The sequence below is a fragment of the Saccopteryx bilineata genome, chromosome 12 (assembly GCF_036850765.1).
Source record: "Saccopteryx bilineata isolate mSacBil1 chromosome 12, mSacBil1_pri_phased_curated, whole genome shotgun sequence".
In the NCBI taxonomy this organism is placed as follows: Eukaryota; Metazoa; Chordata; class Mammalia; order Chiroptera; family Emballonuridae; genus Saccopteryx; species Saccopteryx bilineata.
Genome location: NC_089501.1, coordinates 38,289,187 through 38,316,228, shown reverse-complemented (window position 1 = coordinate 38,316,228; position 27,042 = coordinate 38,289,187). Strand labels below are relative to the sequence as shown.

The 27,042-nt window shown below is 40.2% G+C and overlaps 2 protein-coding genes and 2 non-coding genes across 5 annotated transcripts in view; 2 read left to right on the top strand and 2 right to left on the bottom strand.

Annotated features, from left to right (window-relative positions):
- The window catches only part of PEX3 (peroxisomal biogenesis factor 3), a 33,831-nt gene extending 24,417 nt beyond the window's left edge, over positions 1 to 9,414 (bottom strand). Inside the window, exon 1 of one of the 2 annotated variants that reach the window (XM_066248196.1) lies at positions 9,138 to 9,414. In XM_066248196.1, coding sequence (XP_066104293.1) covers positions 9,138 to 9,210 — 73 coding nt within the window. In that variant the 5' untranslated portion in view covers positions 9,211 to 9,414. The remainder of the gene's footprint in view (positions 1 to 9,137) is intronic. The other variant, XM_066248195.1, reaches the window with a different exon arrangement.
- TRNAD-GUC (transfer RNA aspartic acid (anticodon GUC)) lies at positions 714 to 789 on the top strand. The gene has a single exon. It is a non-coding gene; the product is annotated as a tRNA-Asp (tRNA).
- A 47-nt stretch (positions 9,415 to 9,461) lies between the features above and the next one.
- On the top strand, positions 9,462 to 26,690 carry ADAT2 (adenosine deaminase tRNA specific 2). The gene is made up of 6 exons (XM_066248197.1): positions 9,462 to 9,660; positions 17,775 to 17,879; positions 20,782 to 20,934; positions 22,583 to 22,687; positions 25,575 to 25,647; positions 25,754 to 26,690. Exons 1-6 carry the CDS (start codon positions 9,565 to 9,567, stop codon positions 25,795 to 25,797), a joined length of 576 nt encoding a protein of 191 aa, XP_066104294.1. The 5' UTR covers positions 9,462 to 9,564; the 3' UTR covers positions 25,798 to 26,690.
- TRNAV-AAC (transfer RNA valine (anticodon AAC)) lies at positions 12,308 to 12,382 on the bottom strand. The gene has a single exon. It is a non-coding gene; the product is annotated as a tRNA-Val (tRNA).
- Positions 26,691 to 27,042: the final 352 nt, after the last annotated feature.

Below are 27,042 nucleotides of genomic sequence, written 5' to 3'. Positions count from 1 at the left end.
GTGCCCCTTCTCCTTTGCTAGCTGCACAACTCAACTCAAGTGGATTCTTGAAGGAAGCTTACCAGACACCTTCATGTTTCTCTCTCCTCTCTGCTCCCCCACGGCACCCTGCTCTCTGATGGGACTATATAATATGGTCATTATAACCACTTCTGTTTATTTCCATTTCTGCTTTCTGGACTGTATGCTCCATGAGTTCCTCAAAGTCAAGGACACTGTCTTATTCTTTTGTATTCCCAGAGTCCAATAGAGGATATAGTAAGAGTAGGCACTACTCTCATTCAAATGTTTGTTGAATGAAAGAATGAATAAATGAATGAAAAACTTAAGACACCAGAAGTTACAGGGATTAAGATATAAAGTATATCTTTAATGCTCTGGGATTTTTTTAGATATCGGTAAGCCAGTAAATATGAATCCGGTTGTTTTCTGTTGATAACACTTTCTCTAGTGTAGTGGTTCTCAAAGTATGGCTTGGGCACCTCTGGAGGTGTTCAATACACTTTCAGGGGATCTGAGAACGAAAACTATGTTTGTAGTAATACTAGAACACTATTAGTCATTCTAGTTCTCTCATGAGTTTACAGTGGAGTATTCTAGTGGCAACATGACCTGTGGCATTGCAAATGACTAAAGTACAAAAGAGATATGAGAATACAGTTTTCTTCAATTGAGCCAGGCAGTAAAGAGATTTGCAAAAATGGCCTGACCTAGCCCTGGCCGGTTGGCTCAGCGGTAGAGCATCGGCCTGTCATGCAGAAGTCCTGGGTTCGATTCCCGGCCAGGGCACACAGGAGAAGTGCCCATCTGCTTCTCCATCCCTCCCCCTCTCCTTCCTCTCTGTCTCTCTCTTCCCCTCCCGCAGCCGAGGCTCCATTGGAGCAAAGATGGCCCGGGCGCTGGGGATGGCTTTGTGGCCTCTGCCTCAGGCACTAGAATGGCTCTGGATGCAACAGAGCGACGCCCCAGAGGGGCAGAACATCGCCCCCTGGTGAGCATGCCGGTGGATCCCGGTCGGGCGCATGCGGGAGTCTGTCTGACTTGCCTCCCCGTTTCCAGCTTCAGAAAAATGAAAAAAGAAAGAAAAAAAAAATGCCTGACCTGTGGTGGTGCAAAGGATAGTATCGACCTGAAATGCTGAGGTTGCCGGTTTGAAACCAAAGGTTCACCCAGTCAAGGCACATACGAGAAGCAACTACTACCTTCCTGCTCTTCATCCTCCTTTCTCTCTCTTTCTCTCCTCACTCTAAGATCAGTTAAAAAAAAAGCAAAACAATGTCACTCTTCTCATTAATTTAGAAAAATATTTATGTTAATATGTTATGGGTTTACTGTACTTTTGTTATTTTTAAATTAATATTTAAAAAAACTTCTTGGTTATAATTTCTAATATGGGAACTATTAATAGATATAATTATTAAAAGGCTCTTCAGAGTCCTTAATTTTTAAAAGTGTAAAGAAGACCTCCAGCCAAAAAGTTTCAGAACCAAAGCCGTAATCTTTGCATAAACTGCTCAAATTGTACAAATTGGTCTAAAGCAGTTACTCATCGAAAATGCAGAAAATTCTTACTTAAGAAGGCCTATAACTCAAAGTTTTGACTTAGGTTTTTTTCTTACTACTGGATGGCTAAACCTCTTTGAGCACATATGTTGATATCTAGCTTTCCAACTTGTCAATATGTGTCTTTCATTTGGTTCTTTCTTGATTTTTTAAATAACCTTAACATGTTATCTGCCAGTTTGATATGTATACCATTTTTTTCCAGCTCCATTTTGTATTTTAATTATTGTATACTTGCTTCTCTGTTGTAAATGTGCGCCAACATGCCCCAAATTCACATACTGAAATCCTACTACCTGATGTGATGGTGTCAGGAGGTGGGGTCTCTGTGAGGTACTTAGGTCACGAGGGTGGAGCCCTCATGAATGGGATTAGAATTCTTACAGAAGGGATTATATAGAGCCCTTTCTGCCGTGTAAGGATACAAGTGTGCAATTGGGAGTGGGCCCTCACTTCACCATACTGGCACCCTGATCTTGGATTTCCAGCCTCCAGAACTGGGAGAAATAAATTTATGTTGTTTATAAACTACCCAGTCTGTGGTATTTTGTTATAGCAGCCTGAATGGACTAAAACACTTATTTTTTATTCCAATCATACCATAAAGGCCATGAAAGCAAAGTGGTATAGTGTAGAAAGAGAATGTGCTTTGGGATCTAATACTCCTGAGTTTGAATTCTAGCTTCCTGGTTACTAACTCTAGACCCTGGGTCAGTTTCTTAAATTCTTAGGGTTCTAGTTCCCACATTCTTGAATGGAGATAACAATAACTACTCTATTGTCATTGCCATTGAGTACGGTGCCCACTGGGAACCGAATCAATGGAACTATTACTATTAAAATCTCTGTAAATATATTTCCTATCACATTACCTTCAATAACACAGGCACTTGATAACTATTTCTTAAATTATACTTACTGAAATGTATCATGTTATAAGACCTTTCCCTTGAAGCAGAAAAAATATGAGGCTCAAACAAATACCATAAGGCCATCTACTTTTTTCTTTTAGCTTAACTTCTTTTTTTTTGTTATAAAACACTAGAATTATTTTCTTGAGAGATGACATCAGAATGATGGCGTGGTAGGAAGCGATACCGATAAATCTCCCCATAAACTCAACAAGATCTATAACCAGAAACAGAAAAACCTATCCTTGGAGCCTTCAGATGTTTCGCAACACACCCGAAGGTATGGTCGAGCGAAAAATTGGCTAAATATATAATCAAACCCCGGGGGAAACAGGGAGTAAGAAATGCTCTGCTTTCCTCACTAACCTAAATAAGGTTGCTTTCACTAGGAACTTACAGTCACAGATACAGAAAAGATGAGGGAATTTATCATCAGAAAACCCCCCTCCAGGAAATACTAAAGGGGGTTCTCCAATCAGATACAAAGAACAAAAAAAAAACTAAGTCACAAGTAAAAGCTCCAAGAAGAACACAATAAAACCAAATTTAAACTGTGACAACAAAAAGAAAGGGGGGGGGGAGAGGATGGAGATTAACAGTAGCAAAGGACGACGGAGTGCAAAAGTATGCACAAAATAGTGCACTACAATGAACAGGGTAGGAACCCTTTTCATTACTTAATGATAACCACCATTGGAAAAGCCACCACAGAAGCACATGATTTAAAAAAGATAGCAACAGAGGAAAGATGTATGGAACACAACCAAATAAAAACAAAAGATAGAAAAACGAAAGAGAAGGATCAAACAAGACACAAAACTAACAGAAAGCAATCTATAAAATGGCAATAGGGAACTCACAAGTGTCAATAATTACACTAAATGTAAACGGATTAAACTCACCAATAAAAAGGCACAGAGTAGCAGAATGGATCAAAAAAGAAAATCCAACTGTATGCTGCCTACAAAAAACTCATGTAAGTAACAAGGATAAAAACAAATTCAAAGTGAAAGGCTAGAAAACAATACTCCAAGCAAATAACATCCAAAAAAAAGCAGGCGTAGCAATACTCATATCTGATAATGCTGACTACAAGACAACAAAAGTACTCAGAGACAAAAATGGCCATTTCATAATGGCTAAGGGGACACTGAATCAAGAAGACATAACAATACTTAATATATATGCACCAAACCAAGGAGCAACAAAATATATAAGACAGCTACTTACTGAGCTTAAAACAAAAACTGACAAAAATACAATCATACTTGGAGACCTCAATACACCGCTGACGGCTCTAGATCGGTCATCCAAACAGAGAATCAACAAAGATATAGTGGCCTTAAACAAAACACTAGAGCACCTGGATATGATAGACATCTACAGGACATTTCATCCCAAAGTGACTGAGTATATATTTTTCTCCAATGTACATGGATCATTCTCAAGAATTGACCATATGTTGGGCTACAAAAACAACATCAGCAAATTCAGAAAAATCGAAGTTGTACCAAGCATATTTTCTGATCATAAAGCCTTGAAACTAGAATTCAACTGCAAAAAAAGAGGAAAAAAATCCCACAAAAATGTGGAAACTAAACAACATACTTTTAAAAAATGAATGGGTCAAGGAAGAAATAAGTGCAGAGATCAGAAGATATATACAGACAAATGAAAATGACAATAAGACATATCAGAATCTATGGGATGCAGCAAAAGCAGTGATAAGAGGGAAGTTCATATCACTTCAGGCATATATGAACAAACAAGAGAGGGCCCAAGTGAACCACTTAACTTCACACCTTAAGGAACTAGAAAAAGAAGAACAAAGACAACCCAAAACCAGCCGAAGAAAGGAGATAATAAAAATCAGAGCAGAAATAAATGAAATAGAGAACAGAAAAACTATAGAAAAAATTAATAGAACAAGGAGTTGGTTCTTTGAAAAGATCAACAAAATTGACAAACCCTTGGCAAGACTTACCAAGGAAAAAAGAGAAAGAACTCATATAAACAAAATCCAAATTGAAAGAGGAGAAATCACCACGGACATCGTAGATATACAAAGAATTATTGTAGAATACTATGAAAAACTTTATGCTACTAACTTCAACAACCTAGAAGAAATGGATAAATTTCTAGAATAATACAACCTTCCTAGACTGAGTCAAGAAGAAGCAGAAAGCCTAAACAGACCTATTAGCAGAGAAGAAATAGAAAAAACCATTAAAAACCTCCCCAAAAATAAAAGGTCAGGCCCAGACGGCTATACCAGCGAATTTTATCAAACCTTCAAAGAAGACTTGGTTCCTATTCTACTGAAAGTCTTTCAGGAAATTGAAGAAGAAGCAATACTTCCAAACACATTTTATGAGGCAAACATAACCCTCATACCAAAACCAGGCAAGGATGGCACAAAAAAAGAAAACTACAGACCAATATCTCTAATGGATACAGATGCTAAAATACCAAACAAACTACTAGCAAATCGAATACAACAACATATTAAAAAAATAATACATCATGATCAAGTGGGATTCATCCCAGAATCTCAAGGATGGTTCAACATACGTAAAATGGTTAACGTAATACACCACATCAACAAAACAAAGAACAAAAACCACATGATCCTATCAATATACGCAGAAAAGGCATTCGATAAAATACAACACAATTTTACGTTTAAGACTCTCAACAAAATGGGTATAGAAGGAAAATATCTCAACATGATAAAGGCCATATAGGATAAACCATCAGCTAACATCATATTAAATGGCACAAAACTGAAGGCTTTCCCCCTTAAATCAGGAACAAGACAGGGTTGTCCACTCTCTCCACTCTTATTTAATGTGGTACTAGAGGTTCTAGCCAGAGCAATCAGACAAGACAAAGAAATAAAAGGCATCCATATCGGAAAAGAAGAAATAAAGGTATCATTTTTTGCAGATGATATGATCCTATACATCGAAAACCCCGAAGAATCCACAAAAAGACTACTAGAAACAATAAGCCAATACAGTAAGGTCGCAGGATACAAAATTAACATACAGAAGTCAGTAGCCTTTCTATACGCCAACAATGAAACATTTGAGAATGAACTCAAAAGAATAATCCCCTTCACGATTGCAACAACAACAACAACAAAAAATACCTAGGAGTAAACATAACAAAGAATGTAAAGGACTTATACAATGAAAACTATAAACCATTGTTAAGGGAAATCGAAAAAGATATTATGAGATGGAAGAATATTCCTTGTTCTTGGTTAGGAAGAATAAATATAAAGAGATGGCCATGTTACCCAAAGCAATATACAAATTTAATGCAATTCCCATCAAAATTCCAATGACATTTTTTAAAGAAATGGAGCAAAAAATCATCAGATTTATATGGAACTATAAAAAACCCCGAATAGCCAAAGCAATCCTAAAGAAAAAGAATGAAGCTGGAGGCATTACAATACCTGACTTCAAACTATATTATAGGGCCACGAGAATCAAAACAGCATGGTATTGGCAGAAAAATAGACACTCAGACCAATGGAACAGAATAGAAAACCCAGAAATAAAACCACATATATATAGTCAAATAATTTTTGATAAAGGGCCAACAACACACAATGGAGAAAAGAAAGCCTTTTCAACAAATGGTGCTGGGAAAACTGAAAAGCCACATGCAAAAGAATGAAACTGGACTACAGTTTGTCCCCCTGTACTAAAATTAACTCAAAATGGATCAAAGATCTAAACATAAGAAATGAAACAATCAAGTACATAGAAGAAGACATAGGTACTAAACTCATGGACCTGGGTTTTAAAGAGCATTTTATGAATTTGACTCCAATGGCAAGAGAAGTGAAGGCAAAAATTAATGAATGGGACTACATCAGACTAAGAAGTTTTTGCTCAGCAAGAGAAACTGATAACAAGATAAACAGACAGCCAACTAAATGGGAAATATTTTTAAACACCTGCTCAGATAAGGGCCTAATATCCAAAATATACAAAGAACTCCTAAAACTCAACAACAAACATACAATCCAATAAAAAAATGGGAAGAGGATATGAACAGACACTTCTCCCAGGAAGAAATACAAATGGCCAAGAGATATATGAAAAGATGCTCATCTTCTTTAGTTATTAGAGAAATGCAAATCAAAACTGCAATGAGATTCCACTTCACACCTGTTAGATTAGCTATTATTAACAAGACAGGTAATAGCAAATGTTGGAGAGGTTGTGGAGAAAAAGGAACCCTCATCCACTGTTGGTGGGAATGTAAAGTAGTACAACCATTATGGAAGAAAGTATGGTGGTTCCTCAAAAAACTGAAAATAGAACTATCTTATTACCCAGCAATCCCTCTACTGGGTATATACCCCAAAAACTCAGAAACATTGATACGTAAAGACACATGCAGCCCCATGTTCATTGCAGCATTGTTCACAGTGGCCAGGACATGGAAATAACCAAAAAGCCTGTCAATAGATGACTGGATAAAGAAGATGTGGCACATATACACTATGGAATACTACTCAGCCATAAGAAATAATGACATCGGATCATATACAGCAAAATGGTGGGATCTTGATAACATTATACGAAGTGAAATAAGTAAATCAGAAAAAACAAGGAACTGCATTATTCCATACGTAGATGGGACATAAAAGTGAGACCAAGAGACATTGATAAGAGTGTGGTGGTTACGGGGGGAGGGGGGAGAGGGAGAGGGAAGGGGGGAGGGGGAGGGGCACAAAGAGAATTAGATAGAAGGTGACAGAGGACAATCTGACTTTGGGTGATGGGTATGCAACATAATTGAACGACAAGATAACCTGGACATGTTATCTTTGAATATATATGTATCCTGATTTACTGATGTCACCCCATTAAAAAATAAATAAATAAATAAATAAATAAGAATTATTTTCTTTCTGTATCTCTGAACCTTTTCCTTTCTTTCTCATTCCTCTTAATCTGTAACTATATAAAGCTCTCAATAGATTTTTGAAAAAATCTTCAACTATCTCAAGTATAATCTTTTGCTTCCCATAGGATTATTCCTAATCTTCCATTTGATTGTTCCATAAACTTGAAGGGGTATACTAGTCTTTCTGAGATTGCTAAAGAGAGATTCTTTCCTTTCCTTTACTGGTGGCAAAAATACTTTACTTATATTTTTTCCATCACACATATGTCTTTAGCTCCTACAAATAAAAATGGATTCAACTGTCTTAACATAACTGAAATATACATTAGATGTCAGTGGCTGAATATAGCAGAAAACACATTTTATCTGTAAAGGATTTCTAAAAAAAACTGGATAGATACTTACATATGCTCATTACCAAATTATGATAGACATCTGAGACTATAAAAAAACTCTCTCTCTCTGCCTCATGAACAAGATACCTGTTTGAAACTTTCAAGGATTGCCTGACCTGTGGTGGCGCAGTGGATAAAGCGTCGACCTGGAAATGCTGAGGTCGCCGGTTTGAAACCCTGGGCTTGCCTGGTCAAGGCACATATGGGAGTTGATGATTCCAGCTCCTCCCCCCTTCTCTCTCTCTGTTTCTCTCTCTCCTTCTCTCTCTCCTCTCTAAAACTGAATAAAGAAAATTAAAAAAAAAAAACTTAAAAAAAAAAAGAAACTTTCAAGGATTAACACATCTGAATTATTGATGCTAAGAGTATTGTTAATTTCAAATTGGGGGGAATAATAGAATATAATCTAATAGTAGCAAGAGAAAAGCAACCAAATCCTTTGGGAAACTTCTGTTTTGTTTCTTAAGTACTTCCGTAACCAAAGCATGTAATTAGTGATAATATTTCTCAAAAAACTCAAATTCTAAAAATTTCTTAACGTTCTTACATTTTCTACTATATGTCAAGGCGTTTTATTCTCTCTTTTACACCCCTGCTCATTATGACAGGGCTGTCATATGAGGAAAAAGACTTTCAAGATTGTTATCTTATCTGTTTCTAAATCTCTTTTCAGCCTGCGCAACTCAGTCAAGTCAACCAGGTGGGCATGGATCCCAACCTTGGAGATCGTAAGATCGCACATACAGGAAGCACTGTCTTATTGCATAATTTACTGGTTAGTTGGCAGAAACAGAGCTAAAATATTGACTTGTGTGTTTTTGGTCTACTGTGTATATTCCAGTCTTTTTGTACAATTGTGCTGCTTTCAAAATTCTAATTAACAACGTTCGGTGGGCAGACTTTAGCTAACTACTAGCATATTATGAAACTTCCGCGAAAGGTGAAAGCTACCATAAGCACCATAAGCAAAGTACCAGGAGTGGCAAACAGAAATGAAGAAGCTCAGGAAAACAATAGAAGAACATTAAAAAAAAGTGTCTAGAAGAGAATGGTGCCTTGATACAGAAACTTAACTGTGGTGGGTTCTCGAAAGAGTCGTGAGACTAAAGGACAGGCGACAGAGTAAGGGGCACTGTCAAGGCAAAGGGCACACATTCCACAACTTGGGTGGGGGGAACCTTGGAGGTTTGTCACCCCCAATAAATGCCCATCAGATGGTTGAAGGATTCCCTTCTACATATGCAGGACTACAATCGCCCGGCCTCTCTATTTTAGAAGACAGTCACCTTTCTCCCACCCTCTTCTCCCAATACCCCGTTCCAACAACGCTGTCACCCACCTCCGAGGACCGTGCCCAGGAAGATAAATTTCTTTTTATGACGTTTGAGAAAATTCCACATAGATCTCAGCATCTTCAGGCCCTGGGGGTGCGGGCTGCCTAGGGGTGGGGGGTGGTGCAGCAGGAAACCGTTTCTTTGTCACTTGGCCTGGACGATCCGGCAGGACCGTCGTGGTCCTGCTCGGCGCTCTCCAGAAATCACAATCGCGACTTTCCGCAGACTGTCACTGGAGCGGGAAGGGGGCGTGGACTAGGGCAGAGCAGCTGCGCTTTCTGCTGCTGCCACTGCGCTGCCTCCACCACTCACTGGTTCGGGACGCCCAGGTCCGTCCAGAATTGGCTCCCGAGTGCCTCGCCGTTCCACTCCCCCGGAAACAGCGGCCTACTCTCGCCGAGTTCCGCGCCCGCACTTCCGTCCCTGGGCGGTATGGAGGCGAAAGAAGTGTCCACGCCGGTTTTCAACGGCGGGGCCTTGGTGTCAGCCGAGGAGATCGAAAAGTGGATGGAGGAAGCCATGCAAATGGTGAGGAGCCCGGCAGGTAGATGCCACGGGTGGGAACTTCTCCGGCTCTCTTTCTAGCCCGATCATTTGCTCAGACGTCCCGTGTGCTTTCTCTTCACCAGAATCTCGATGGCGCCACGTTCCCTGGGGAAACAACTGACTTTATCCTCTTCTTAACAGTAGCCAGATCTGGGGTAGGAAGAGAGGAAATACAGAAATTATTTCTTTTTCACTGGCATGAAGGATGCGTCAAATATCCCTGTTCAGCTGCTGTTGGCACGCGCGTGCTGCGTCCACTTCCCTGTGAAAATCTCGCAAATCTGCCAGGTCACATTATTTTGTACATATTTATGACCCTTTGAATTTCTGTTGTTGAAGGAAGGAAGCTGAGGATGTTTCTGGAAGGACTAGATAAAAACAAATCCCATCCAGATTCTATCAGCCAGCCGGCCAGGCATCCATCCATCCATCCATCCATCCATCCATCCATCCGTCCCCTCCATCCAACTGCCTTCTGTTCTTTTACTTCCTTCCCTCCTTTGGTCAGGACTGTTGATTAAGGAGGGCTCTGTGTATAACCCAACACTTATGTATCACTTATGTGGTACTTATGTGTGTCAATGAGCACTTTAATAGGAGTAAAAGTGTATTTGGCATATATATCTCTGTGTATATCTGTATACACAGATATACACATAGATGAAATGCTCGTCAGTTTTACAATTCCTTAAAGCTTCTGTAAAATAAATGTTTTTCATCCCTGTTTCTGATTGTATTTCTATCCTTAGTGGTCTCTGATCTCCTACAGCTAATTAATTCACAATTATGTCTTTTTTCAGCCTGCAGATGTGTATTGAGTGCACTGGGCTTGGCAGTGGGGATTCAGCACTGAAACTGTTTTTGGTACATCCCTCTCTGTTCTCTTCTCACATTATTTTTCATGCGCTATTACAGCCAAATCTTTTTCTCTAAGCCATGAGGCATTACAGCATCTATACATTTGTTTCTGATACTTAACATTCTTTTAAACTTGTTTTTTATACATTTTTGTAAGTGACTCAGTTAAAAAAAATCTATTTTATATTACAACCTGTAAACACATATAGCTATAATTGAAACAAAACCTTTTGAGAACCATATATAATATTCTTATGTACAGTTTTTCCATTTCTTTCATTGCTACTCATGACCCACTAATTTGATCTCATGACTCATTCTTTAGACCATGTGAAAATTTGTTTCCTCCATTAAACTTATAGGACACATTACTTTCAGGAAAAGGAAATGGTTCATTAATTGTGATATGTTACTGTGTTAAAATAATATGCTGTTATTAAAATCATTATGGATATTAAGTTCAAACATAATGTTAAATATCACAATTACATGTTACATTAAACTTTAAACATGGGTATGCAACAGAATTGAATGACAAGATAACCTGGACATGTTTTCTTTGAATATATGTATCCTGATTTATTGATGTCACCCCCTTAAAATTAATAAAAATTTATTTATTAAAAAAAAAACAAAAAAAAACTACTGCCTAAAACAAGATACCAAATTATGTATATAACTAAAATAAATTCTTTCTCTTTTCCAAAATAAAACCCAAAAAACTTTAAACAAGCAGAATACAAATTATTTTATGCTATACATATTAGTTTAGACTTTAGAGATTAGACTAGCCTATGTTCAAACCCTGGAATCATCACTGACAGCAAACTAACCCTGACAGATTCTTAACCTTTCAGTCTCAGTGTTGTCTATAAAATGGGCATATAGTAACTATCTCTTAGGGTTGTATAGATTCAGAGAGATAATGGTTGTAAAGCATCTGACAAAATATGCTCAAAAACCAAACTTTTTATCAAATGAACAAGAACTAGAGGAGAACGCCCAAAAATAGTTAGTTAAGATGGTAAAGTTATAGGTCACTTTAAAGAAATTTATCAATATATATATATATATTTTAAGTCTTTATTATTTATTTATTTATTTATTTCAGAGACAGAGAGTGAGTCAGAGCGAGGGATAGACAGGGACAGACAGACAGGAACGGAGAGAGTTGAGAAGCATCAATCATTAGTTTTTCATTGCGCTTGCAACACCTTAGTTGTTCATTAATTGCTTTCTCATATGTGCCTTGACCGCGGGTCTTCAGCAGACCGAGTAACCCCTTGTTGGACCCAGCGACCTTGGGTTCAAGCTGGTGGGCTTTTGCTCAAACCAGATGAACCCACGCTCAAGCTGGCGACCTTGAGGTCTCGAACCTGGGTCCTCTGCATCCCAGTCCGACGCTCTATCCACTGCGCCACCGCCTGGTCAGGCTTCTTCTTTTTTTTTTTTTTTTTTTTTTCTTCATTTTTCTGAAGCTGGAAACAGGGAGAGACAGTCAGACAGACTCCCGCATGCGCCGGACCGGGATACTCCCGGCACGCCCACCAGGGGCGATGCTCTGCCCACCAGGGGGCGATGCTCTGCCCATCCTGGGCGTCGCCATATTGCAACCAGAGCCACTCTAGCGCCTGAGGCAGAGGCCACAGAGCCATCCCCAGCGCCCGGGCCATCTTTGCTCCAATGGAGGCTTGGCTGCGGGAGGGGAAGAGAGAGACAGAGAGGAAAGTGCGGCAGAGGGGTGGAGAAGCAAATGGGCGCTTCTCCTGTGTGCCCTGGCCGGAATCGAACCCGGGTCCTCCGCACGTTAGGCCGACGCTCTACCGCTGAGCCAACCGGCCAGGGCTATCAATATATTTTTGTAGTAAAAATATAAATCATTTCATTGAAGAGATAGAATTAAAATAAAAAACCAGAAAAGGAGCAGTAGTAAATAAATGTTAGCATTTACTGGGAGAAACCCTGGAGGGCCCAGAATGAAGATGGCAGAAATTGTAAAAGAAAAATTGACAGGTTTTAATTATAGAAATATTGAAAATGTCTACATATTAAAAGGACAAGATACAAAGTAACAATGCTAATGAGAAAGACAGAAAACATTTGTAACATATATAAAAGACTGGTTTGATAACCTTCATTTATAAAGAATCTTTACAAAGTAATAAGATGTCCTAACATTGAAAAAGTCAAGGATATGAACATGGTATTTCTAAAAGAAATATAAACTGCTAGCAAGTACGTGTACAAATGTGCAGTTTAACTAGTTATAAATGACATATAGATTAAAGAGATACTAGTTTTCACCGTTAAATTGGCAAAGGTGAAACAAATTATAATGTTTGGTGTTTGGAAGGATGTGTGTATGAAGAATTGATTAGGTAGTGAAATTTGGACAGTGTTTCTAGAGGACATTTTAGGTATGTATAAATAGATATTAAAAAGCCTTAAACTTGAGTTTGTCCTTTGATGTAGTAATGGCAAAAATACCAGTTTATGGAGTTTATGGTAACTTTTTCCAAATGAAAATATTTTAAAGTTTTCTTTTTATCTCATTTATATAAACACATAGTCATAAGAAATTCAAACTATAAAAAAGATTTAACAGGCCTGGCCTGTGGTGGTGCGGTGGATAAAGCATAGACCTGGAATGCTGAGGTCACTGGTTCAAAACCCTGTCTTCCCTGGTCAAGGCACATATGGGAGTTGATGCTTTCTGCTCCTCGCCTCTCTCTCTCTCTCTCTCTCTCTCTCTCTCTCTCTCCTCCCCTCCTCTCTAAAATGAATAAATAAAATCTTTTAAAAAAAAGATTTAACAGATTAAGTAATAATTAGCTAAAATTTGACCATCAGATTCCCTGATGCTGTCCTTTCATGGCCACCATCCCCTCCCAAACCTTAAACCCTGACAGCTGCAAATTGTCCTCCACGCCTATGATTTTGTCATTCAGGAATGTTGTATACATGAATATTCACTTTTTGAGATTTTTTTTTTTTAATTCAACATGATTTCTTTGAGATCCACTCAAGTTATTGAGTCCATCAATAGTTCATTTCCTTTTATTGCTGTGTAGTTTTTCCATGATACGGATGTACCACAGTTTAAGTATTCTCCCACTAAGGGATGCTCGGGGCATTTCCAGTTTTTGACGCATATGAATAAAACTCCGATGAACATCTGTGTCTATATATGAAATTATGTACTGAATGAACCTTAGTTTTCATTTTCCTGGGTAAAATGTCAAGAGTACAATTGCTGGGTTCTACATTCAGTGCATGTTTAGCTTTTTAAGAATCTGCCAAGCTATGTTCCAGAGTGGCTGTCCCATTTTACATTCCTGCCAGCAGTGTATGAGTGAGCCTGCTTCTCCACAGTCGCACAAGTATTTGGTGTTTTTACTTTCCGTTTTAGCCATTCTGATAGGTGTGTAGTGCTGTCTCATTGTGGTTTTAATTTGCATTTTCCTAGTGGCTAATGATGTGGACCTATTTGCTTTTTGTATGCCTTCTTGGGTGAAATGTCTGTTAATATACTTTGCCCATTTTCTGTTGGGCTTGTTATTTATTCTATTTCTTGAATTTTTGAGAGTTCTTTATGTAGTTTAGATACTAGATCTTTTTTTTGGTGGATGGTTTGCAAATATCTTCTTCTGGTTTTAGTTTGTCTTTTCTTCATCTTAATGGGGTGTATTAGTTTTCTATGGGTTTTGTAACAAACTACTACAACCTTGGTGACATAAAACAACACAAGTTTATTCTCTTACAATTCTGAGGTCAGGAGTCTGGAATCAGTTTCTCTGGGCCACAACCAGTGTTTCAGCAGGCTGCGCGCCCTCTCGAGGCTCTAGACCAGGGGTCCCCAAACCGCATGCGGCCTCCTGAGGCCATTTATCCGGCTCCCACCACACTCCCGAAAGGGGCACCTCTTTCACTGGTGGTCAGTGAGAGTGTGGCGTCGCTCACGTACAGTACTGCTTCCGGTGATGCGGGATGCACGCGTCACAGCTCCAGAAGCGCATCATATCACTTGTTACGGCTAGCAGTGACAAATATGGAACCGGACATTGACCGTCTCATTAGCCAAAAGCAGGCCCATAGTTCCCATTGTAATACTGGTCAGTTTGTTGATTTAAATTTACTTGTTCTTTATTTTAAATATTGTATTTGTTCCCGTTTTGTTTTTTTTAACTTTAAAATAAGATATGTGCAGTGTGCATAGGGATTTGTTCATAGTTTTTTTAATAGTCCGGCCCTCCAACGGTCTGAGGGACAGTGAACTGGCCCCCTGTGTAAAAAGTTTGGGGACTCCTGCTCTAGACGATGTTTCCTCGGCTTTTCCAGCTTCTACATGGATGTTCCTAGCTGGATTCATGACTTGTTCTCCATCTTTAAAGCCAACAGAATAGCAACTTCATCTTTTCCCCTGCTTCCATTGTCACATTGATTTCTGCTTTTTGAGTCAAATCTCATTCTGCCTTTTTCTTATAAGGACACTTCTGATTGCATATAGGGCTATCAAGATAACTTCCTTATCTCAAGATCCTCAACAGATATTTGTTGGGCAAATCAATGATTTATCTCTCATGTGTACCTGGCGTTATGTGGAATTCTAAACTGATTTTAAATGGCATTCTTTGTCTGATGATTGCCTTAACTGCCCCGACACTGAGCATCGCCATCCTCCCCGGCCGCCAGTCCTCCTCCCGGCTTTCCTGGCAATAGAACTTGGGACTCTTCAGACTTTTAGGCTTTGCATAAACTAGGCATGCTTTTACCATTTTTATAGAACTGGGACACAGCTCTGAAGTTCAGGACACAGTTCTGGAGAACGCAGTCTTATTGCTTCAGATACTGTCACCTTGTACCTCTCCATGCCCCCACTCTCCCCACCACTCCAGAGGAGAAAGGACAGGTACAGTTTACCACTGTGTGGGCCTCTCTTTTCCCCTCTCTGGCCAAAGGAAAAGTGTTGGTTGAGCATGCTTGAAGTAGCTAAGGAACTCATGAGAACAGATGATAAGAAGTTATTGAAATCAAGTACAGCCGAGAGTAAGAGGCTAGAGCAGGAGAGAGAGCACTGCTTTCAGCCTTGCACTACGTATGTCCTATGGTGGGTGTATATATGCCCTACCTTTACATGGTAATCTAGTCTTCCCAAGTCTCTGGAGGCCTGCCAAATTAGAACTGCCATGCCTTTCTATATTCTTTTAACTGTAGTGAGATGGAAATGGTTGTACACTAGGTCCAAGGGTTGCACCCTACCTTTCTCTCAACAGCAATATCAATCAGGGCATTCCCAGGTATGGCCTGCCTACTTCTGCTCTCTGTCCGAGAAAAGTATTCTTTAACTGTCTGGGGCCATGAGCTGCTGTGGTTCATTCAGTGGAGGGGCTAGAAGAAAAATGGACAGCTGGATAGAGGGGAGACTTTGTGAACAGAATAATTAGTTTGCCGTTCCCAGATGGTGGTGGTAGGATTATTCCTAAACTTTATTTCATAGTTGAGGTGTACTTTACATTCAGTGAAATGCATTGGTTTTAAAGGCATTTTCACTTGATTTTGAGCGCTATAAAAACATGTGTGTAAACTACACTCTTAAGATAAAGTTTTCTCCAACCTAGCCATTTCCTTATGTCCCTTTCACACCCATCAATCTACACATTCCCTTCCATGAAGCAACTATAATTCCAATTTTTATCATTGTAGTTTAGTTTTTGTGTAATCCAGTGCTTCTCATGAAGGGAATCATACAGTATGTATGCTTTCTGTTTAACTTCTACCCAGCAAGTCTGAGATTCATCTATGTTGTTGTGTGTATCAGCAGTTTGTTCCTTCTTTATCGCTGAGAAGTATTCAACTGTGTTATTAGACCATGGTGAGTTTATCCATTCTTTTGTTGCAGGATACCTGTGCTGTTTCCAGATTTTGGCTATTATGAATGAAGCTATTATGACAAAATTTTTTTGCAGGTTTTTTGTTTTGGTAAACATATAGTCCCTTTTATTAAATAAATACTCAGGAGTGGAATTTGTCCATGGGTGATACGTATATTTACTTTTTAAGGAAACTTCCAAAATATTCTCTAAACTGTTTGAGCTGTTTTTACCTAGAGTGTTCCTCAGGTTTTCTTGTCTCCCTCAGAGCAGAAATCACCTTTATGATAGAGCAGGGGTCGGGAACCTATGGCTCGTGAGCCAGATGTGGCTCTTTTGATGCCTGCATCTGGCTTGCAGACAAATCTTTAATAAAAAAAATAATGTTAAAAATATAAAACATTCTCATGTATTACAATCCATTCATTTCCTACCACTCATGTTCGTGGTTGCGGATGGCTAGAGCCAATCACAGCTATAAGAGGTGATTTTATTACATTTTAGAGAAATGAGTGTGGGAGAAATAAACCTATCTCTATGTTCAAAGTTTTAAACTTTGATTAACTTCATTTCTTTCCTTCCCCACAACTTCATTGTTGTAGACCATAAGGCAGTCAACAGGAACTTCAGTATTTTCTAGGGCTTGTTTGGCCTGGAAAACAAAGTGAGAAGTTAAGATGTAATGCTCAGTATTCAAAAGGACGCTAGGAAAGAAACAGATGCAGCATGAGCAGTAAACACATGTATAACTTCTGGAACAAAGAAATGCAGCTGAGCATTTCTCCGGGACAACATCAAATTTTTATTGGATAATGCATAATGTACACGGGTCATTGTATGGCTCTCACAGAATTACATTTTAAAATATGTGGTGTTCATGGCTCTCTCAGCCAAAAAGGTTCCCGACCCCTGTGATAGAAGATATTTCCTGTCATTGTTAGAGAAACAAAATTAAGCAAGTAAAATTTCAACAAACAAAGAATTTTAAGAAAGGATTTATAATGTTATTTATTCTTCTACCTCTTTGCAGATCTATAGATCTTGTCTGAAAAGGTGCATAGACTCTGGCAATTTAAAAACAAGAGTCAATAATGGTCTTTTGATCACCTCTGCTTCCGATGAGGAAAAAGCATCAGAGGCTCAGAACCTATGAGGGGGATTTGTTCCCGAGTCTCCCTTAATACGGACTCAACAGAGAACAAAGCGCTAAGGACTGGACTGTATTTGAGAAAGGGGAAAGCTCAGCTGCATTTCTTTTTTCCAGAAGTTATACATGTGTTTACTGCTCATGCTGCATCTGTTTCTTTCCTAGCGTCCTTTTGAGTGTTGAGCTAATATTACATCTTAACTTCTCACTTTGTTTTTCAGGCCAAACAAGCCCTAGAAAATATTGAAGTTCCTGTTGGCTGCCTTTTGGTCTACAACAATGAAGTTGTGGGGAAGGGAAGAAATGAAGTTAATCAAACCAAAAATGTATGTACGTTCAGTGGTATGATTGCAGACCCAGGGCAGTGATGGTAGGAGTGGAGTGAAGTTAGCACCGTTGGTGAGAAGATGGGTTTGTGTGGAGTGCGACGGGCGTCAATGCAGGGTCGTTTCCCTAGACATCTCTTCTTTCTGAATGTCCTTTTTTCTGATTATTAAAGTGATACATCTTGACTTTTTAAAATTTGAAGAACTCAGAAAAATTTAATGAACCAATTAAACCTTGAGAGCTAATTTTCTATTTTGTGGAATTTTACTTTAATGCTTGAGTGAAACCTAAGAGGTAATTTTATTACATTTTAGAGAAATGAGTGTGGGAGAAATAAATCTATCTCTATCAGCAGCAAGTCTAATATATGAATATTCCACTTTACAAAACATAGCCACTTAACTCATTTTACATTCTTTAGTAATTTAAAATAATGTGTTGCACCTAGTAAATTAAAAAATCAACCTCAATTTATAACTTTGGACATATAAAAGAATGTGTAAAGAAGCTATCCTATTTCAGATAATTCGCAAAATAAAGTCTCCGCTACCTGCTATCTCTGTACTACCTGTAATATGTATACTTTAATAGGTTTGTGAGACTTTAATTTATTGTGGTTTGGTTGGGAAGATCATGAATCAAGACAGCACTTCTTGAATATGGTATCACAACAGTGTGTCACAGTAAGTATGAATGAAGTGTCAGTATTTATGATTTTAGGAAGTACTAGGTAGACTCAAGGAGAGCTTATAACTATAACACCGCTCAGACAGATTTTGATCGTGTTGTGTGATCCTGGAAGCCCAAGAACGAGCTGGTGTTGATACTGGTGCTATGTAGACTTTAAAGTTCATCCCTCACACCTATCACAGAGAAAACTGAGACTTAGCAAAATACTTGCAAAGTGGGAACTCAGACTCATAAAGCAGTTAGGTGGATGTCAAAATACCTGTGAGATAAGTAATAAACATAATACAGCACTTAGTGAATATACAGATGCTTATATTTGGGAGTAGAATTTTGTATTTTAGATAGTTGTTATATCTCCTTATTTTTTGGTTTGGTATAATATCTCTAACATGAGAACTTTGTTCTAATAACATCTATCTCATTGCCTGTGTTTCTTCTCTACCATAAAATTAACCTGGATTTATTTTGCTGTTCTGTGTCCTATAGAAGATTATCCTATAATCACAGAATAGAAAGATGCTTGACCCCAAATGAGGAGACCTGAGCCCTACCTTTGACTTCGATACCACTGCCACCCCTTGACACCACCACCATCACCTGTCCCATTGTGTGTCTCTAATACATCCTATCTTAGCTTCTGGTTCTTCAGTCGTAAAGCTGATAGAAATGATTCATGTCAACCATTACTTACTCAGAACTATGGGGAGATTTCATTTCGTAATTCTGAATCTGATTTTCAAAAAGCACTCGAGTTGGGGGAACTTCTTTTTTTTTTTTTTCTTGTATTTTTCCAAAGTTAGAAGTGGGGAGGCAGTCAGACAGACTCCTGCATGCGCCCGACTGGGATCCACCCAGCATGCCCACCAGGGGTCAATGCTCTGCCCATCTGGGGCATTGCTCCATTGCAGCCAGAGCCATTCTAGCACCTGAGGCGGAGGCCATGGAGTTGTCCTCAGTGCCCAGGCCAACTTTGCTCCAATGGAGCCTTGGCTGCAGGAGGGGAAGAGAGAGATGAAAAGATAGGAGAGGGGGAAGGGTAGAGAAGCAGATGGGCGCTTCCTCCTGTGTGCCCTGACCAGGAATTGAACCTGGGACTTCCATATGCTGGACCGATGCTCTACCGCTGAGCCAACTGGCCAGGGCCCGAGTTGGGGAAACTTTTTTAAGTTCCCCAGTTTGTTCTGGTATGCTGCCAGATTTGAGAACCTTTCTCTAAAGTACCTCTTATCTCTGAGTTTATACTTTCTGGCTTTCATGGTACCTGGGCCACTGTGTCAGCAATTTTCATACCTTACCCTATGTCACAGGTAAATGAACACCTGTGTACCCTGCCAGAGTTTATACATGTTGAGGACAGAGACTTTTTATTCCACACAGAATTTAGCACAATGGCTTGTACATAGTTAACACTCAGTATGTTTGTTGATAAATGTGATGATCATGAGTATTATAAATAATTATCACATAGAATACATATCTAGCATGTGCTTCCTGTAATTCAGATTGCTCTAAGAGGTATAGATACCAGTGTACCCCATTTACACATGGGTAAACCAAGGCTTAGAGAAGAGATATAACTTGTCCAAGGCCACATAATTAGTAATCTCACAGTTAGAATTCAACTTTAAATGTGGTTGATTCCAAATGCTGTGTGATTTTCCCTGTATCCTGCTGCCTACATGAGGTATCTGAGACCTACGCCAAACCTCTGCTTCTCTTTGAAGTCTTCCAGTATATAAAATCTCATTCCAAAGAAAAGGTAAGTGGTGACATTCCAGTAAACTAAGTATAGGTTTGCTTACAGTGAAGTCAGTGACGGCCTTGAAAACACATTTGAAGCTGAAACACGTGTTTATGAAAATTTCAAGCTTTCCCTAAAATACTCAAACACTAGGCTCATTTTGTTTTAGACACATCTGTGCTATGGCATTTTAATTGAAAGTATGTCCTCCACTCTTTAAGTACTTAACTAAAAATGTAGCATAATTCGCATGGCATTTCAGGTTAAATGTCTTTTATTGGTGAGGTCATGTTATTTGAACTTGGGAATATGTTGTCAACCGCGAAGGGTGTTCTGAAACCTTCATTCTTTAAAACATTAGCAGAAGTTACCCCCCCCCCCACATTTTTATTTTTGTATTTATTTTTGAGTATTTGCAAAGTACAGTTCCGTGTAGCAAACACTGTCATGGCCAGTTCCTCTCTTTTCAGGCGACTCGACACGCAGAAATGGTGGCCATCGACCAGGCCCTAGATTGGTGCCGTCGAAGTGGCAAGAGCCCTTCCGAGGTGTGTGAGCGCACCGTGCTCTACGTCACCGTGGAGCCGTGCATTATGTGCGCAGCCGCTCTCCGCCTCATGAGTATCCTTTGACTTTGCGGGTCAGTGTCTGTACCCTCCTTGTGAGCTTATCGTGGCCCAATATGTAGCCTGTTCCTAATATATGGAAATAGAGACTTATGAAACAAATTCTAGGAGGTGAATGTTATAAAATCTAGTATCCCTTGGCCAAAAAGTTTTAGAAAAGATTTTTAAATAGTAAAATGACCTCTTTTTCTTATCTCTGTAAACATGTAACTAGTAAATAAGCTAGAGAAAGAAAAAACTTAGCACTAATTTAAACTGCTTTATAAAGATAAATCAGAATTTAACTTAAGGTAGATTATAGCACTGTGCATAAGAGAAGGTCTGAAGGCTGTGCACCTAAGACTTGCCTTTGGAGGATAGATTTTGGTCATTTAAAACTTTTTCTATTTACATGTTTTTATACATTTATTTTCATCATGAATAGCTAGTACAGTATAGGAGAGTTTTTAAGTCAGGAGTTAATACGAAGTAAAAAAACCAATCATTTATGACATAATTGTAAATAACTGGGAAATTGATAAAGTTACAGCTCTGAATTGTGTCTTTCCTCGAATGACACAAATACTGGGCATTGCAAGTGAGTCTCAAAACATTTTTGTAAAGTATTGAATAATTTAAAAACTCAGTTTCATACTTGCATGTTTTTATCTACTACTTTACTATATATGTATGAATCCTTTGGACACTTGAAAAGAATGCACAGGGTGTTGAATGTGATAAAATGTACGATCTCTGCTTTGGGAAGAGAGAAGTCGTGGTCAGCAGACTTCTCTCCCCTCTGCCTCACAGAGCGGCGCAACTTCAGTCCGTCCCGTACAGGGGCACAGGGGATATTTATTTGGGAAAAGAACAGAAAATATGTTATTTTTAAACACTGAACATCTCTGAATTAAATTCCTGTCTCTTTCCTGGTTCCGATTCTCAAATGATACCCCCCCCCAAAAAAAAAAAAATTTTAGGAAAATCCAGAAAGAAAGTCAGACTGGAAACAGTTACCAGCTACGTACTTGTTTTTCATTCTGTTTGCAGTTGTGAAATATTAATTTCTAATTCCTTTAAACCTCTTTTGTGTAACTGGATTGTATGATTGTTTAGTCCTCAGTTTAAGCTTAATTGTTTTTGTTTTTTTTTATTTTTTGTTTTATTTATTTAAAAATAAATAAATTTTTTTTATTTAAATAAATAAAAGAAAAGTAATTTTTTACAGAGACAGAGAGAGAGTCAGAGAGAGGGATAGACAGGGACAGACAGACAGGAATGAAGAGATGAGAAGCATCAATCATTAGTTTTTCGTTGCACATTGCGACACCTTAGTTGTTCATTGATTGCTTTCTCATATGTGCCTTGACCCGTGGGCCTTCAGCAGACCGAGTAACCCCTTGCTCGAGCCAGTGACCTTGGGTCCAAGCTGGTGAGCTTTTGCTCAAACCAGATGAGCCCGCGTTCAAGCTGGCAACCTCGGGGTCTCGAACCTGGGTCCTCTGCATCCCAGTCCGATGCTCTATCCACTGCGCCACCGCCTGGTCAGGCTAAGCTTAATTGTTTTTAAGAATGGCGTGAGCTTTCCTCTCCCGGATAGCTGGTATAAACCCTTGTTTTGTCTTGATCTGCACATTCTCGGTAGGACCTTAATTCTCTCTCATAAATCCCGCTGGTTGTATATGGCTGTCAGAATGAACGTTTTGGTGGGTGTGGCTCTGTTCTAGATATTGCTTCTGCTGATTTACCAAACACCGGGAGACCGTTTCAGGTAATGTGCACTGGTCCGCTTTTTCTTTCTTTCTAATTACTTTGACCTCCTCATGGGCTTGTGAAGAGTAAGTGTGAGGTGGGTATACCAGAAGCCATGCTAGAACTGGACAGGCTCTCAGGCCTACGGATTGAGTTCATTTATGCCTCAGTTAGATGACAGGCAGGCATTTCCAGGTGAGTGCCAGGCTCGGAAGAGACAGACTGTTGAAGGAGAGTTGCCAGCCTTCTAGGTGTCATCTGACAGTCTTCATCCAGGCCACAGGTATGTTTGAAGACACTTCCACTACCGGCGTTTTCACCCCGTGAGTGTTCCTGGCTCCATGCTACCCCGAGTTTGTGTGAAGCTCGGCCTCTGACAGCGACAGTAGATGCCAGTTATCGTAAACACGTTTTTGCACAAACGCAATGATTTTGCTTGATTGCCGTGTCCTATTTTTGATGTGTAGCAATCAATACCCATATTTTCCTTTTCCTGCCCCTGATACCTGAGAAGGTAGTTTCAGTAGAGTCTTGGGAGCCCAAGCCAGCAAAGATGAGGTAGAGCAGGAAAGGAGAGCCCTGAAGGTGAAGGCTGTGATTCTGGAAAGTTCTCAGGGAGGAGCAGGGTAGCAGTTTGCTTGAGGGCAGAGTAGAAGGAGGGCCAATGGGTGGTTTTTTCCCCTCAGCTTTACTGAGATGTAATTGATACATAACATTGAATGAGTCTAAGGTATAAGACATGATGGTTTGCTACGCGTATGTATTGTGACGTCTTTACCACAGTAAGGTTAGCACATCCTTCACCTCACGTGGTTAGCATGTTGTCATTGTTGTTGCTATGGCGAGAACATTTAAGCTCTACTCACATAGCAACTGTCAAGTTTGCAGTGTATCACTGTTAGCAATAGTCACCACGCTGTATCTTAGATTCCGGAAGCTTATTCTTACAGTGGGAGGTTTGTACCCTTTGTCCAGTGTCTCTCCATTTCTGCCACCCTTCTGCCCTGACAACCACTATTCCACCCTCTGCTTCAACAAAGAAAAGATGGTAAATGCACACACACACACAGTATTAGCCATAACAAAGATGGCAGTCCTTCCACTGGTGACAACACGGATGGACCTCCAGGGCATTTTGCCAAGTCAGACAGAAAAAGAAATATGCATGATCTCACTTAGGTGGGGAATCTGAAAGCATTGAACTCATAGGAGGTTGCTTTGATGCGGAAGGTTTATGTGTGCCTTGTCGACCCGGCAAGAGGGAGGGCACAGCAGAAAGGGAGGCTCATTCCGAGCATTTGGCCCCGGCCTGCCAGTCCCTGTGCTGGTGCTCCCTGGCTCCCTCCTCTTCTGTGTGCTTCTACCAGATGTGACGCCCTGAAATCTGTGCTCATAGTATTGTTTCATGCACCTCAGAAGGGTGCAACATAGTAAGTCCAAACCCCTGTGGCAAGCCTTCAAAGCCCTATATATTTTGACCATTTTTTTTTTTTCAGAGAGAAGGATAGATAGACAGGAATGCAGAGAGATGAGAAGCATCAATCATTAGTGTTTTGTTGCAACACCTTAGTTGTTCATTGACTGCTTTCTCATATATGCCTTGACTATGGGGCTACAGCAGACTGAGTAACCCCTTACTCGAGCCAGTGACCTTGGGTCCAAGCTGGTGAGCTTTGCTCAAACCAGATGAGCCCGTGCTCAAGCTGGTGACCTCGGGGTCTTGAACCTGGGTCCTCTGCATCCCAGTCTGATGCTCTATCCACTGCACCACTGCCTGGTCAGGCTTGACCTTGTTTTATCTCTTTAATTTCTCTCCTTATACTCCCTAGTAGTTACCCCTGCCCCATCAGCTAGCATGCAACTCAAGCTTGAGAGAGAAAGAGAGAGAGAGAGAATGAGAAGCAGTGGCTTGTAGTTGCATCACTTTAGTAGTTCACTGATTGCTTCTCATACGTGCCAGTGACCTTGGGCTCAAGCCAGTGACCATGAGATCATGTTGACAATCCCACGCTCAAGCCAGTCACCCCACGCTCAAGCCGTCAACCTTGAGGTTTTGAACCTGGGACCTCAACATCCCAGGTTGATGCTTTGTCCACTGCACCACCATCGGTCAGGCCTAAGCTTGTTCTTATTCTTTCCCTGATATGCTCTGCTCAGCCTCTTTAAATACTCTCTCGTTAAGACAAGTTCAAGTTTCAAACCCTTCCTGTTACCACCACTTTGTATTCTTTCATGTGTTGCTCTCTTTTTCCCAGTTAGAGACCAAAGATAGCACAAACTGAACACTTAAAAAAATCTTCTGTAGTTAGTAAAGACTGACAACTTTTTGTTCTGAAAAGAGTCTGGTAGTATTTTAGCCTTTGTTAGCCATTTGTCTTTGTTGCATATTCTTTTTTTTTCTTCTTTCTTAACCCTTTAAAAATATAAAAACCATTTTCAGCTGACCATTTTTAGCTGTGGACGGCCAGCCATAGCTCTGTAGCATCAAACACTTAAAGGGCCATAAGTAAAGATGAGCAGACGAAATTAGAGAGTTAATGTTTAATGAGCCCTTGTGATGTCCCAGGGACTTAACAGGCGTTATTTCATTTCAGCTCATTGAATCCTCACAAATCCTACTAGGTGAATTGCTATAATTGCCTACATTTGATATATGAGGAAACTGAGAGAGAGTTTAGGAATCTTACCCAAGATCATAGAGCTCGTAATGTCAATCAACAGTAGTTGATTGAGAAACAGTAATTGGTTGGAGAGTGACTTTTGACCTGCCATGCAGCTTTCCTTTTGGAAATATACTTGTTAATACATCTGAAAAATGTTTACATGATTATGTACGTATTGCTTTTTTATGGGGTACAATGCACATTATCAGAGGCCCATATTCATTCTGAACTTTTGTATCTCAGTGCATTCCTGGCTATCGGGCTGAGGAAGCAGTGGAAATGTTAAAGACCTTCTACAAGCAAGAAAACCCAAATGGTCAGTTTTCCCTCCTGTATAGAGTGTACTCACTTAAAACAAATCAGTGCGGAGAGTCTGACATGGGCCTGTCTCTTCCTTTTCTCTCTTTTTATCCTTTCCACAGCACCAAAATCAAAAGTTCGGAAAAAGGAATTTCAGAAACCCTGACCTTGATCCCGGATGAAATTCTTCTGAAAGCTGGTGACATCTTGGACTGCAAAAATATTGTCCTTAACCCTTGGGAAAACGCTCTCTCATCATTTCCTCTGTTAAAGGAACAAATTAGCACTTTAAAAAAGTCTGACAGTTGTAATCAACTATTGTTTTTTCTGAGAGCTGAAAGAATATTCTAAGAAGGGGGAAAATGAAAGATTAAGGTTTTAGAAATTAGCAGCACAATGCACTTCCTGCCAAAACCACTGGGCCTTGTCCAGGAAGGTGCTGTGTGTGAGGGTGCATCCGGGCTCCCTACCTGGCGTGTCCGCGCTGGGGGCGTGTCCGCGCTGGGGGCGTGTCCGCGCTGGGGGCGTGTCCGCGCTGGGGGCGTGTCCGCGCTGGGGGCGTGTCCGCGCTGGGGGCGTGTCCGCGCTGGGGGCGTGTCCGCGCTGGGGGCGTGTCCGCGCTGGGGGCGTGTCCGCGCTGGGGGCGTGTCCGCGCTGGGGGCGTGTCCGCGCTGGGGGCGTGTCCGCGCTGGGGGCGTGTCCGCGCTGGGGGCGTGTCCGCGCTGGGGGCGTGTCCGCGCTGGGGGCGTGTCCGCGCTGGGGGCGTGTCCGCGCTGGGGGCGTGTCCGCGCTGGGGGCGTGTCCGCGCTGGAGGCGTTGCTGCGGACGCCAGCGCCGCGCCTGGCGTTTCAGAATGGGGTTTATGTTCTCCCAGGGTGTTGGGGTCCATGGCTTCTTGGGAAATTGTACATGAGCTGTATAGATGTAAACTTTGATTCTGTGGTCCTTAGCAGAAATTTTTTTGCCTTTATAAAGCCTTTAGAGAAAATGTATTTTAAAACAAGTGTTTGTCATTTTTAAATTGCAACATATTGTTGAAATAAAACCTAAATTTGCGCATTTTTTGAAGATAGTCTTTTTTTTAATTGCCGTGATTTTTAAATTTTTAATTGAATTTATTGGGGTGACATTGGTTAATAAAATTATATAGGTTTTGGGTGTACAATCTAATAAATACATCAGGGTGGATAGTCTGAAAAGTAAGAGATAAAAACATAAATGGGACAATTTCTTCTGTGTTGCTGAACAACTATATTGTGAATCAAAGACTCCTGCCCTCAGGGAGCTTATATTCTATCAGGGGAGACAGGTAACAAACATAATGGACTCTACAGCATGTTCAAGGCTGATACAGATGACGGTAAAGCAAATGGCCATGCCATTGGGAAATGCTGGTTGTACAACTACATAG